General features: G+C 43.5%; 1 protein-coding gene across 1 annotated transcript in view; it reads right to left on the reverse strand.

Moving 5' to 3' along the window:
* The window catches only part of adgrl2b.1 (adhesion G protein-coupled receptor L2b, tandem duplicate 1), a 121,890-nt gene that overhangs the window by 18,085 nt on the left and 88,887 nt on the right, over window positions 1-14,918 (reverse strand). The window contains exons 8-12 of the mRNA XM_076098727.1: window positions 11,553-11,849; window positions 9,985-10,085; window positions 8,071-8,256; window positions 2,871-3,054; window positions 1,215-1,337 (exon numbers count right to left, since the gene is read on the reverse strand). Of these exons, the coding sequence (XP_075954842.1) occupies window positions 1,215-1,337; window positions 2,871-3,054; window positions 8,071-8,256; window positions 9,985-10,085; window positions 11,553-11,849 (891 nt within the window). The remainder of the gene's footprint in view (window positions 1-1,214; window positions 1,338-2,870; window positions 3,055-8,070; window positions 8,257-9,984; window positions 10,086-11,552; window positions 11,850-14,918) is intronic.

Consider the following 14,918-nt stretch of genomic DNA (forward strand, 5'->3'; position numbering starts at 1 on the left):
AATGTCAAACTATTCCTTTAAGGGGCTCATTGCTGCCCCCTGTGTCCGTCAAATGACAGACACGGTGGGGCATTGGGGGCAGCATTGAGCCCATTTTGAATTTGCACCATGACAGCTGGATATGGGAGCCTTGCTGACATTTTTCTCTCCGTGACTAATTGAGGTACTGCTACACATAAAGTATAAAAGACATCTCTGCAAGCTTGGCTTTCAATTTGTTGTTTAATTTTAGCGTTGAATCTTGATTTTTAAACACATTCTAATGACATGTACCATATTCTTGAGTGAGAATTGTGATTTTAAATCTAAACCACACAAGCTGTTGTTCTCAATTAACTCAGGATCACATCGCTCTCTTTTGAGATATGATATTTGTTGACAATTTGGGAAAGCAACCAGTGTGGACACCAGAAGTCATTGAAATGGCCGTAAAACAAACTACACCGTGGTCTCATAAGGCTGTAAAGGTGGACGAGTTGGTGTGATGACGTTTTGTAATCTCATTTAGCCACCTGTTAGCAACCAAGTAAAAGCTTCAAAATTCCTGAGAGAGGCATTTACTGACAGATTTTATATTGTAGCACAAAACGTTAAAATCTCTTAACCTTATGTTAACCACAGACCTTTTCTCAGGCATCAGGCAACCAAAAACCCGTTTAAAAAACCCATCGACTTAGAGACGAGGGGTGCTGGAAATGCCAAAATGCTGACTCATTGCCGCGTTTCAGGACTCATTCCTGCAGAATTCTGTCATGGGTCTTTATCGGCTCCAGCTCCGATCGGCAGTGATGGAAACATCACAGCCGTGTGGACACGCTACCCCCCCCCCGACCCCCCTATTTCTGTGCAATGGTATGTGACACACGTTGAAGAGCATCAACAGGGATTTGGACAATTATTATATTACAGTCTCTCCACTGTTCCAACAATCACCAACTCTGGTTTGAGAGTTTGAAAGAAAGACAGAATAAGAAGTAACCACCGTAACATTTTCAATAACTCAACAACGTTGAACGTGACACACCAGAAAACAACACAGAAAGGCACACTGGTCTACTGGCAATGGGAAAACAATCTATCAGTGTTTAAAAAAGTTGCAGATTTGCACTAAGCTTGGTGGAAAGAGGGTATTACTAAACAACCCCAAAAAAAGAAAAGAAAAGCAGAAAATGAACCATGATTAAATGTTTCTGCAGCAACTGCATTCTTCTCACCATTTTTGCTGTTGACCTTGACCGTGTTGGAGGAAAGCTGAAGAGACGCTCCACCCTTGCTTGTCTGAGGAAACCTGAAGTCTTGCACCTGACCGTCGGTGCTCAACACGTACACATCCAACACTGAGAGATGGTAGGAGGTGAGGGGAATGAGAGAGAGAGAGAGAGAGAGAGAGAGAGAGAGAGAGAGGTGTATTAAACCGTGGCAACATCTCAAAAGCGGTACATGGTGTTTAATAGAGCTCTGCCGCTAAGGCCCGGCAGGGTATGTGTAAAGACTCGAGGTTCATTGTACCAGTAACAGAATCTAATCTTATTGGCAAAACCCTGTAGAGTCATTTCCTTAAAAAAATACTTTAAAAAAAAAATAAAAAACATGTCACTTAGCTGTTGTTTGGCATTGTGAAAGCCTCCGAGGCAGGAGCGAAAGAAAAAAACAACAACAAGGGCGGTGAAAGAGGATGAGCAAATGCGAGCATGCAGCCTACTGCAGCATGAATGTCAAATATTCATAGGATCAAAAATATCATTGAGCTTTTACTTTTTACTTTTTTCTATCCCCTGTGGGTCCAGATAACTCTGGGCTCGACGAGCAAATCTCTGAAAATCCTCCAAATTCCAGCAGCCCCTCTCTCTCCGGTATGCCAGCTGCCGGGTGGTGCTCCCTTTGATGTGTGAAATTACTGAAGGGTCAGGAGGACACACGTATCAGCACACTCCCTCCCATCAGGAACGGCCTCACTTCCTCAGATAGATGGCTTCTGACAGTCGGAGATGAGGAATTGTTCTCTGGTTGCACTCCCCCCCCTCTGCCTAGTTACTCGCTCTCTCTTTGCTCTCCATCCCTTTTCCCTCGTCTCGCCCTTGTTGCGCACCTGGAGGCGCCGTTTTGCCGTCGACAAACTGCTAATTAGGAGCAACAATCATTTTCACATTTTTTCCCAACTCTTCAAGGGAGGTCAGGTAAGCTGTTTCTCGGAGGTTGTGTGTTTCTTCATATGGCTGTTTTTGTTTTAATGTTTCTCTACTGGAATATTATCTCTGCTAGAGCTTGACGAGCTCATACAAACTGCCTGAATGGCGTGATTAAGTGGCCAAATATACAGCATATTACACACTGTATTAATCAGTGCCTTTGGTAGATATACACAGCAACTAGTCCTTATCAGCTTAGCTAACTACCACGTAATGGGAAAGGCTTAGAGAGAGCCGATAGAGTGCTGTGTGAATGGAATAATGCCATTCAACCAGTTTCTTTGTTTTCCCCCAGAGGTCTGTGCAGTTCATCTTGTAGCACAAACTCAATGAGGTGACTTCATATGCAAGAAGACGATTAAAAACCAATGAGGTATAAGACAAAAAGGGTGAGTGGGAGACCATTACCATAGCAACAAAGAGCTGGAAGAGTAGAAATATGACTTAAATGAATGAGATCATGTTGCTATAAACTGTCTGGAGGACACATTTGCTTTTTTTTCGTTGAGACAAATCATTTATTTTGACATATTCTCATTAAAAAAATAAAAAAATCACCCTGACGACAATAGGTGGTGCACGGCCAACAGAATAAGAATAACCCCCAGCATCGTAACGTGTGAGTGACAGATGTGTGCATGTACTTCTGTCAGTTTTATGGGTTTTTGGAGAGGAACTTACTGATGTTCTCTGCGGGCACTTTTACGATCGCCGGCTCAATCAGGTTTTCGGCAAGGACGAACGCCCCCTCCTCCAGGGTGTCCAGGAGCATTGTGGCGGCGTGCGTTTGTTCCGTGGAATTCATGTCTTTCCAGGATTTCAGAGCTTCCGGCCTCAGGAGGTTGTCAACAGTGTCCACAATTGCCTGTATCCATGGAGATAAAGTGAAATGTCAGCTTGCTGTTTCCCTCCCGTCATAACTTCAATGTAATAACAAAGAGCGGGGACCGGGCAGCAAATGATAAAAAAACAAAATAATGAAAAGAAAAAGGTTGCATGCGTGGCCAACAGTCACACGACTGACACTGAAATATCAAAATCACTCCGACTGAAGACACGAGGGTTCAAGAAAGTCAAGGGCGGCTGAAATAATAATGATCATAAAAAATGCAGCATGTATTATTCAATATTCTGTTTACCAAAAATCTAAGAAGCCGCTATTGGACCAATTTCTTTTTTGAATAATGTAAAAGTGCTTTAGGGGAAGAGGAAATAAAAAACAAATGTCTTTTCCCCTTCCCTTCACTGCTGTCTACACAGATGCTTTCTCAATTCCTGGTTTTAAGATGCTATTTTCCAAAAGAACAATTACCACCATGAACAAAACTATTGTTTCCCCGACGGGATCTGCCCATTACGGCCTCGAACACTATTCTCCTGGAGGAAAGTGGGCATTATCCCGGAAATCCATGTCCACGGTGGCAGTTTGAGTCAAGACGGGGGAACATTTCTGCTTGTTTTCAATGGAAATCCTTTCATTTCCTGCTTTCTGATAAGCAGTAAGTAAGCAAAACATTCCACAAAACTCACACAAGTATCATATGTTGACAAAACAAGTTTCCTCTGACCTCAGAAGAGTTCACGGCTCCTGCCCGACACAACGAACCACAACGTTGACACTACGGAGATTCAGAATCCAGCTCAACCCTTGGTGTGGTAAATCAGAGTGACAATTTAACCAGAGGTGCCATTAACCACAGCAAGGCCCACTACGAGAACGGTAATTAACGACAACAAGCCCTTGCTCACTGTACCAATTAGTCACAGCTGTGATTATCCAAAACACTAATTGACCACAGACAGGATTATCCGTTAGCCTGGAAAAACAAGAAAGGGGGATCAACCAAAGTCTGCACCAATATATGATTAACCACAACATTTAACCACTGAGCTCATATTAACCGCAGCGGTGATGACTGTATCCAGACGCAGCGCTCTCAGCGTGTCTCTATATATCTCGGCCTGAGCACAGAAATCAATCTCTGTTGCCATGACCTTGCAGGCAACTGGAAGCTTGTGAGCTGTGACTATGATAGGAGTTAAGTCGCTCTGTGTGTGTGTGAGCACGAGAGAGAGCAGTGGCCATTACAGAGTCGGAGACATTACAACCAGACAGACACTGTCTGTCTGGTTGTAAACATGAGTTTACAACCAGACAGACAGTCTGGTCTGTCTGTCCCACGCGCCCCACCCCTGTGGTGAGCCATCCTCAAAGGACCCATGAAATCCAAAAGGAGAATAAAAAGTCGCCTGTCTCTAATTTGTGTAGCACAGAAAGATTCCGTGTTCGGACTGAATCCTGGTTAATTCTCGCCTGGTTGGAGGTCACTTTACAAATCACTGGGGTGCTACCAGAGGAGCCTCCACAGCTCGCTGTATAGCCTGAGAAATGAAACAGCACTGACTTCAAGAGCAACAGCGGGTGATTAACGGTTAGGGTGACCATATTTTCTAACCCCCAACGGGGGTCCTCAGGTGAAGTTGTTCATGCACCATAGGCATTTTCATAAGGATGGGGGACAGTTACTTCAGCACTAGCACACTTAAATTACAGAGTAAAGCTTTCCACGCCATGGACGGCGCCTCCGCAGACAGAACTTTTTTTTTATCTACAAGAATTTAAAAACTATATCATACACTATTAAACACTATTGCATTGGTGTAACTAAATGATTGATTGTTAGACATCTTTTAAAACAAAACACAAGGTAATTAGAGACAAATTGTGATTAAGTCCCGCCCACAATGAGGAGGAGAAAGGGTCTTGGGAAGTTCTGAATAAGTTGAATAAAGCCTTTTGTCTCTACAGAGGGAGCGGAGCAAGGTTTGATAAATTAACTTAACTGTTGTCACTTGACTCAGCCTCAGTTTAAAAGTTCATAAAAATGATACAGAATCTGGGGGTGTGGAGTTAGGAAGTGAAGTTACCTCTGTGGCCTGTTGCTCATCTCTGCTTCAGGCTAGCAGCATGAGGTGACATCAACCCCTACTAGCATAACACACCCAAATCTAGTCTACATGGTCTCCCTCGAATTGCAGAACTATCACGAGATGGTTGAGGTTAGGCATCGACCTGGAATGGTTGAGGTTAGGGTAAGTCGGAGAGCGGAGAGCCAAGCAAGAGCTTTCACACATTTTCTCAAATCTAGGGTAATCATCTAGACAAGACCCCCAAATATCCGCCTGAACTGTTGCAGTTGCATTTTGGGTAATGTAGTTGCTGGGTTTTGACAAGGAAGAAGAATACGAGGTAAAAAAAAAAAAGGATGTTTCTGTTTCAGCTGCATCAATTTTGATACCTCTTTAAAACTGTCCATCGTCGGTCTGAGTGCAATGGAAACATGGTGGAGCACTGTTTTAAAACCAAATGTCCTCATAGAGGAGTTAGAGGAAAAGTCAGGGGATCACCAAAGTCTTTAAGATTCATCCTCTGGGCACCATGAATGTCTGATGCAGACTGAAATACCTCAACAACCGTAGCATTGACTGCCATGTAATTCTGTATTTTGTACAAAGTGTTGTACTGATGGTTATAAAGAAACAAAAGACATAAAAACATCCTCGGATGGTTTAGTCAACCCAGAGGTCACCACATGAAAGCGTAATTATTTCCAATGTATCCATAAAGCCATGCTGCTAGCATGGCTAAAAAAGTCATCTCTAAGTCAGCTGTGGGAAATGTATCGCCCTTTTTCTCTCGGTGAAATGAGACCTCAAAGAAAAACAACTCAAACTTGTAGAGAGGCCCCATGAGCCACTGGAAAATACAGAATCTGTTCATTTGTATTATGCCATGCAACGCATGTCCTCCCCAGTGTTTACACCATGCCCTTGTCTTTCAGCAGAACCTACCCGAGGAAATATACTCAACACAGCAAAGGAAAAGCAAAATGTCTGGGGGGGGGGAAAGACTGAAAAATCAGAATGGAACACAAACATATTAATGGGCTCAGAAATTAATCTCACAGATAAAACACAACTGCAATGGGAGAGGAGGCTTTCATTTTTTGCTAAGGGGACAAGGGAGACGAGAAATTGTACAATGTAAGCAAGTGAAAATTGAGCACACTGCCACTTTGATCACACTTCTGGCTGACAGGGAGGTGCAATTACGACCGTGGGAAGGCAATTATTCACACAATGTATGAAGAGCCGACAGGAGAGACGGAGGGAGAGAGAAAAAGAGTGGGGGAGGAAGAAAAGGAGGAGAGAGAAAAAACCGAAAGAAAGATGTACAAGTGATAGCGCACAGAGGACAAAGACGGAGTGATATTGACAGTGGCATCCTCAGATGGAAAGAATGACGGGAGAACAGACAGCCGAGTCAGATGAGGGAGCAGCCACATCTTGTACAAGCAGCAGGTCACCAGGCACAAACTGTAACAGGACAACCAAGGACATGGAGACAGACAGTGCCGCATGCTGCTGGTCAGGTGTTAGAAAACGGGGTACAAAAGCAACACAGAAAGCCTACAGTAGGAGTTATACCTTCATGTACGCCCTGCATGTCTTCTCTCTTTTTTGAAGCTTTTCCACACAATAAGAGGATCAAGCACAAGAGACAGATTGTAGAAAGAGGTGGTAAGAACACAGGACGCATTAAATCATGCCACTTACCATTTCAGAATTAATGAAAAGAAGGAAAGGCGCCGGCCTATAAACTACAACCTTGAAATGCTCCGACAGCCTCTAAATGCTATTTGGGGGAATTCTAAATGCGAGTATGGATCACATAGTAGTGAGGGGAGCAGATGAGAAATGCACAGTAGTGTTGAGGGAAAAGATGCTGAGACTAGATTCTGATGCTGCCCATTAGTGATGCTTAAAAATACAAGGAGGAGATAAACAATGCGGGATGAGGTCATTTGTATTTCATGGCATGACGAGAAAAATCGAGTTAAACAAAACAAAAAAAAAAGCCTTTGTTGGTGTCTTGGCATTAGCTACGTCGCCGTCTCCTACCTAATTGAGCAAACTGGAGAAAATCACACAGAGTAGCTTTCACACTGAACAGGAAAACAAAGAGATAAAGTGTTCTTTGCATCCAGATTGCAAACCTCCACATCATAAACACCTCCTGCAAACACATGCAGGAAAATGTTTTTGCAGCCACGACAAGGTTTCTGCCACGGACACCTCCGTGTACCACTTGTTGATTAAGTGGGAGAGGGCTGGATGAAACTTTAAAGAACCATACCAGCGTTTTAGCTCCTTGAATAAAAATCACGTGGGTGTGATTTCTAGTAAAGACAATAAAACCATCGGTTTGGTCCTTTAGCTTCCGTCGATGTTGCTTGTCGTCAGCCAATCACAAGTTCTTATCTTCAATTGCTTCATAGCAAAGTGGCTGTCGTGGACATAAAGGCACAAACAAGGGGCGTGATTTTGGTGCAAATAACCTTTTACCTTTGTTTACACAGCAACTGCTGTCGAGGAAATCTGAATAACAATGTCATTTGTCAAACTGCCACTCATCTCTGCATGGGACTGCCTCTAGCTGAGAGATGTAGGTACGTCTCTCGGGCCTACTCTTTTTTTTTTTGAGGAGTGCCTGCAGAAGCAGTTCCACACTTGTCAGCAATGAAGTTGTTCCTTTGTGCTGGTGGGGGGCTCATGGCCATTAGCTCCTTTAAGAACTGCCAGGTGAGCCGGTTTTTTTCCCCAAAGCCGGTAATTACCAAGGGGGCTGTGGAGGAATGAGCTTCCCCTCAGGGCTGGACCTGCCTCCCTATAACCCCCTCACCTGAGACTGTGCGTGCTCACTAATGTGGCTGAGTGCGTAGGTTCGTGTGTATTGGTGGGCGCCCCGCTGATGAATGTCCCGAGTCATGCTAAAACAGAGTTGGAGCAAAAAGGGGACAAAGTTAGAGTTTGACAGCACCTTGTTGAAGCTGCGTCCAGCTGAGTCCTTCTCGCTGGGCCTGAGCTCCTGCAGCTGAGCATCCAGGATATCCACGAGCTGCTCCATCAGGCGCACCGAGGAGCTCACGTCACCGGCGAACACTGGGCCCTGCGTGTGGCGCGCCAGCTCGTTGGCTAAATTAGCAGCATTTTCGCCACTTCGGATCTAAAAATAGCAACGAGGAAAACAGGGGGGGATGTCAGTGAAGCGTTGTGCAAGCTGAAGCTGAAATAATGTATCCCGCATACACCTCAGAGTCCTCATCCCTCGCAACATTGCTTGTTCAGAAAGAAAGAAAGTTATTGTCTGTAGAAAGAATACAAACAAAGGGATTGCATGTTTAGCAGGGAACATAACAGCACAACAGTAACTAAGAAGCTGAAGAAAATAAAAACACGGGGGTACCGTGAAAAATAACAAGCTGTCAGTATTCGTCTTCTCATCTGTGATCAGTGAATTCCAACAGTTATTTTGTGATAAAGAGTTTTACTTTTTACACCCAACCTCCTCCAATCAGTCTTAACTGAGCTGTGACCCGATTTATTACTACATACTCATGTTATACAGTATATACCATATGCTTATCTTCACGGGATGACAATTTTGAAATTTTACACACAAAAATAGATTTACTTTTCCATTTTGTACTAAAAGGAAATGAGGCAACACATGCACACGCAGCAATCCAAATGTGACTTTGGAATTGCACTGCCAATTAAACTTCACAAAGAGCAAGCCAATGCAGCGTTCATGTCACATCACACAGGCCATAATTACGAGTGACTGAGTGGGATCAACATGCATAGCGTTCAGATTCAAAGGTGTAATTCTGAGTCAGATATATCAGACATTTCTGACAGCTGTGTTTTCTACGATTTGTCAGAAAGAGCTACGGAAGTGTCAACAAATCTGTTGGCGAAGCGGCTGCAGAAACCGCCGTCGCTGGCAATTACATCTAATTAAAATTCAATATCGATGCAATCAACTCAGCCAACTGTACACTTTCTGTATCTGGTTTCACAAGTTAATGAGAAGATATGTAAAACAACAAATGAATCTAACTGAGACTTAGGTTATTATTAGGTTATATATAGGGGGAACCATCTTTTCTTATTCTTCTCGTTGCGTTAACATGCCGTGGACGCAGCATTAACGTTTTTCCCAAAAAATATACTTTTTTTTCAAGATCATTCTGAAGCTTTATCATCACCGCTCACGATTTATTTGAATATTTTGCATGTGTGAGGTGCTTATGTATAACAATAGTGTCAACCGCACACTCAAACATCAGGCTGATTTACTGTGGATACTGCCTGTTTCTTTAGTAAACTTTCCTGCGCGTCATTGGTATTGTAGTGAAGTTTGGAAATGGGGCACAGTTCTTCAGTCGGTCACGTCTACATTTCCCAAAATGCCCGCTGCCAGCCCCCAGAAACCCTCTCTGAACCTGCTGCACGTGCGAGTTGTTTTTTCAGGTCAAGAGAAATCTCTTCCTTAGAATGCAATATGTTGCATGTTTGTGCTGCATTACGCTGCGTTCGGGCTACGGAAACTGGTATCCTGTGCGCCTCCATTAGATTTCTACCTGCATAGCTGCAGAACATCAAAGCAGAAGTGGCAGTGAAGAAAGAAGCTCTGGCTCTTTGATTCTCAGTAACCGACTGCAGGACTTGGCATTTAATCCTGGTAGCTCATTTCTTTCTGCTCCCACACTGTATTTTAGCAACACTTGGAAAAGAAAACACATTTTCATGATATTTACCCTTGACCACATCTCTGCCGGTATAAGAAAAATAAACCAAGCAAGCAAAAGGGTCACTTGATGTTTGATTTGAGGCGCGTACCGTGTTTGTTTGCTGCAAAAATGTTGTAATTGACACATTCCCGTTTTACCTTTTGTGCCACTTGAGTCACCCAGTGGGAGGTGCAGTTGCTGAGGTCTGGGCCTTTGGAGCACCAGGTCCCTGCCACGGTGCAGAGGAAGGAGGCGATGCCTGCAGTACCACACAATAAACACAACAGTTGGTGGGAAGCCAAAGCCTTGCTCAGATACAGTTGCTCCCGCTGATCCCTCATTCACACACACTCTCCGGTGCAGGAAACTCAAACTGCTCGGCAGGAACAAACCACTTCCAAGCAATTTGAAAGGCTGCAAGCTTTGTACAGTCTACACAAAAAGAACAAAAATAAATGTAGAAGGCATACTGAAACATCAGGTTCCTACATAAGCTTGGACAAAATGACAGAAAATAACAATGGACTCTGGTTTGTAGTTGCCTGTAAGCATTTCAGAAGTGTAAACACTGTATATGCTATGCATGTCTGGATGAAAATTACTCCTAATGAACGCCACTTCACTGACAACAGCGACAACATACTGTATGTAATCCAAGACTCCTTCCCTTTTCCCCCCCACAGTCAAAACATTGTCTCTTTTCCGCTTTCATCCTCCGGTAGCCGTGCTTTGTATTGTGACAGGTCTGTCAGTCTGTGTGATGAGGTGTTAAGGTAACTGGTGAGAGACTTCCTGTGCGAGTATCATTGTCAACTGAACTGGTGTAACAGCATCATGTGTCCCTAACTGGTGACAACCTACACTTCCAAAAGGGATTTTTTTCAGAAATAACTGTGAATAAACGGTCTGAATGTAATTAAGACAATAAGTAGAGATTGGACGTTGACCGCGCTTCCTATTTTATAAACTTCTCAGATATTGTCTGTCATCTTCATTGCTGTCTGTGAAGGTGATGGAAATGGGCAACAGCATTTTTCTCTCTGCCTGCACTCTCAAAAAGAAAAGAGTTTCAAAATGACACACAAACAGGAGAAATGTTACCAATTTTTCGGAGAACTGACAGGCTCTAATCATGCTATATTATGGTTTGAAATTTCCCATGCCCCCTAGCTGAAATGTCACAGACTCGGTACACAAAGATGTAAACGGCACATAAACGAACTAAATGAGCACAAATAAAGTGACGGGGCCATTTTAACAGATTTTTGTCAGGGATTTTTGAAGTTTTGTTCCTGATCATTTGTATGCTGAAAGTGTGATTCTGTGACTCTTTATGAAATACTCAAATCTTAATGGAAAAAGGGAGAAAAAAAGAAAACCCCATTAACCCTGTTTACCCTCTACAGAGCTGTAGTAGTAGCGAATAATAAAGATAATAACAAATAGCTGGACTTACACAAAATGAAAAAATAGCATACTTATACGATCTAATACTAATGGCCGTTTACTTGGAAACACATGTGCATGTAGCTGGATGTACTTTCATGACCCAGCACTGTCATAAGTAATTAGTAGTAGTGTTAGCAGTTCTATATAGCGTTAGCATCCTGCAGGCAGAATGATGGGTGGATAAAGGTTTAAAAGAAATCTAAGAATATTAATAGATTATTGTCTACATTAAGTCATTAGATGTCATCGGTATGTATGTATGTATCGGTGGGGCTACCTCTGGTCCCTTTGGGGCAGGGCCTCTCCACAGTGCTCCCAGTGTGGGTCTGGGGCCAGTCGATGGTTCTCCTCCTGGTCGCCTCGCAGATGCGTCTGGGTGTCGGTGGCAGCTCAGGGACGGTGGGCTCCGCTGTACCCGAGCCACGATTTTCCTCATACGGGTCCCTCCCGTCTCTCGGATCTGCGCCCGCTGCAGTGGTGTCGCCCTGCCCCTTCACGGTGGACACGGCCGTGGTGATGAGGACCGTGGTCCTGGGCACGGCCGGCGAGACCGAGAAACCCTCGCTGGTTGGCACTAAGAGTGGGAGAAGAGTGAAGCTGTTAGAGCGCGAGTCATGAATGTCCTTGCCTTGAACTCCCATCGTTTCTAGCAGTGGGGGAACTGCAACTGTTTGGAGTCCCGTGGCTTGTTGGTATTGCTAGAGTTACTGCTGCCCATAATTCTTGGAAATAAAATGCTTCGTGCAGCTTTCAATTGCAACTCTGCACCTTCACTAAACAAAATCAAGTCAAACCTGTCAACACGACACATCCATCTCTGGCTATTTTTAGTGTACTTAAGCCCATAAATAAGACAAGCAGTGGTGGTGGGGCATCCTTTGACAAAGCAGTGATTTCCTCCCAACAGAGTCAGTACCTTGGGCTGATTAAATGTCAACAATGAAGACAAAGCCTGTCTGCGTTTCACTTTTGTTCTGCCTGGTTCATCTCTCTCACTTTGATAAAGCTGATGTGCAGAAGGAGAACCGCACTGCTCTGGGTGAAAAACATACATCAGCAATAATGCGATTCCAATGTATTCAATCCACGCTTTCCGCTGCGAAGCGAATCTATGTGTGAATGTGCACGCGCACGTGTCCGAGTGCGCTTGCTCCATTGCTCAGGTGTGTTGCTGCTTAAAACGACTGCGTGCACACACGGACGGATAGCTGCTGCAGAGAGCCGGGGAGATAACTAGGAAATGAGAGCAGAAATAGGAAATCTATATACCGTATGAAGTATGAATAGCCAATATGAATAGGAAAAAAACACAGTGAATGTCAATGTGCATGTGTGTCTACACGGATATACTGCTCTCATGTATGAATGATCATACATCTGTTACCCACAACCACCGGATCATATTTAGAGATAAAAGCAGCTTCCCACAATGAGGTCTGCACTATAGTGTTGTCTCCACGTTCCCCGGGTGCTTCTGGGAAAATGCAATATCATGCTATCTGACACTCCATCATCAGACACATATCTCCATTTCCTGAGAGAGAGAAGGGTGACAAAGCCCACATTTCACGTTTCACACTAATCAGCCAGTCAGGGGAATCTTTGCTTTTTCATTTCAGTGAAATATTTATTATAAAGCCGATATCTGGCGACGTGGTCAGGAGGCCAACGGGAGGTTGAAGACTGTGTTCCTGAGGCGCTCGCTATAAGAAAAATAAAGCCCAGACCACCCGACGGTGTTGGCCGAGTTGTGACATTTTGCTCCGTGACCTTTTCCCCTGGCAGGAGCCCCTCGCTAATTACCTTTTTACACTTTCATTGTGCATCTGTCAGCTGCACACTCACAGGTTGGCCAGGCCAGCATGGCAGCTAAAGTAACAGCTGACATGTTCGCATTAAAGTGAGCGAACGATGATGAAGTGTTCGGGTAGCACCCGCAGCTATGAACGTGTTCAGAATTACGACAAAGAAAGCAAGAAAAGGACCCCAAGATGATGGGAAATGTGAAAAAAAAACAGGATTGCCACAGTCTTATCGTACTTATGTATAAAGTACACTGAACTAAACTTATTGAAAGGAGAAAATAGCCTATTTTTTCCCCCTAAACAGACAAATAACTCACTTTGTTCAAGAGATTGGGTTAAACAAGACGTTTTTCAAATTTATGTACTGCCAGCGAAGATTTTTTATTGTCTCAGGAAAAGTGAGATGATTCATAGGCTGACTCTGATGATTCAATATGCGCATATAATGCAATGCAAGGGCAAGCATAATTGAGTTTGAAAATATTAAACTTCCCCATACCTGAGCAAACTTTTCCACAGGCTGCTACCCGCCCTTATATGCATTTCCTGAAACAACTTGCTGTCATCACCTGATTAACCTGCTCCCGGGATCATAGTCACGGGTCCAAAGCCCTCTACCACCCACACTTCATCACAGAGGATTACACGGGACAGAGAGGCATTGGGTGGTTCATGCATCTTTGTCATCTCGGCAAATGCTTTTAGCATATATTATCATTAGGGATTCAATCAATTAAAATCGTAGGTATCGCTCTGTAACGCTGAATATAATAAATTAAAAATATTACTTATTAACAAGTTAACAGTCAGGAATGCTCATGAGGACTACGAGTCATCTTTCAAGCCTAAATACTCTTTTCTCTGTTTATCACTTTAACGAGAGCGTTTCTGCTGTTTTTCTGTTAATTTAATTGTAAACGTAATCTTTGGGGTTTCAGGCCATTGTTCTAATCAACAAACAACCCATTTGAAGATATCACCTTGAGTTTTTGGGACATTGTAATGGGAATTTTCCTCTATTTTCTGACATTTTAAAGATCAAACAATTAATCTATTGATAGAGAAAATACTTGGCAGATTAAACCAAAATGAAAAGAACAGTAAGTGGCCGTCCTAGTCCCCTTTAATCACTCACAAAATCCAGAGGAGATAAAAGCTAATGAATTATACATTATATGTTCTATTACATATCGTATCATTCAATTTTTTTGTCATTTCATGCTGCCAGACACTTTGTCATTGTCTCTCTCATGTTCACTCACTCAGGCAGAATCATGAAACACATCGCTTTTATCAATCCGACTGAGTGATTTAAAAAAAAATCAAAGATAAGATACGATCTTTGTGGCTATTTACAGTCGGCGTGTCTCGGGCTATCGCAGTGTGATGTTGAAGGACATCGAGAACATCGGATAAACAGCGTATTTATTTAATACTACATCAAGAAACATGCTTGTCAGATGTCGAAGCATTTGCGGGCTTGTTGTGATGTCTCTGCACCGCGCGAGCGGCACTTTTCTTTTGATTGCGACGAACACATTCCCCTCCAGTAAGAGCCGCGTGTCCTCTGGTAGCACTCAGCCAAGAGAGGGCTGAACCAATTAGCTGCCATTTCTCTCAAGAGGCGGTGAAGTCACTCTTTATGGGCAATCTGACACCAAAGGCATACTGTTGCCATATGCTGAATAATACCTCTTGTAAATAATGGAAGAGTTTGAGATTGAACACTTGAAAAATGGCTGTCAGCGGAGTCGAAACCGGAGTGTGTAAATTAAAACAGAGCTAAAAAAGAAGGGTGGGGGGGGGGGGGGGATCATTATGCAAGATCATCAATCAAG

This window comes from Anarhichas minor, unplaced genomic scaffold, assembly GCF_050575085.1.
Source record: "Anarhichas minor isolate MPS153535 unplaced genomic scaffold, ASM5057508v1 ptg000024l, whole genome shotgun sequence".
NCBI classification, from domain to species: Eukaryota; Metazoa; Chordata; class Actinopteri; order Perciformes; family Anarhichadidae; genus Anarhichas; species Anarhichas minor.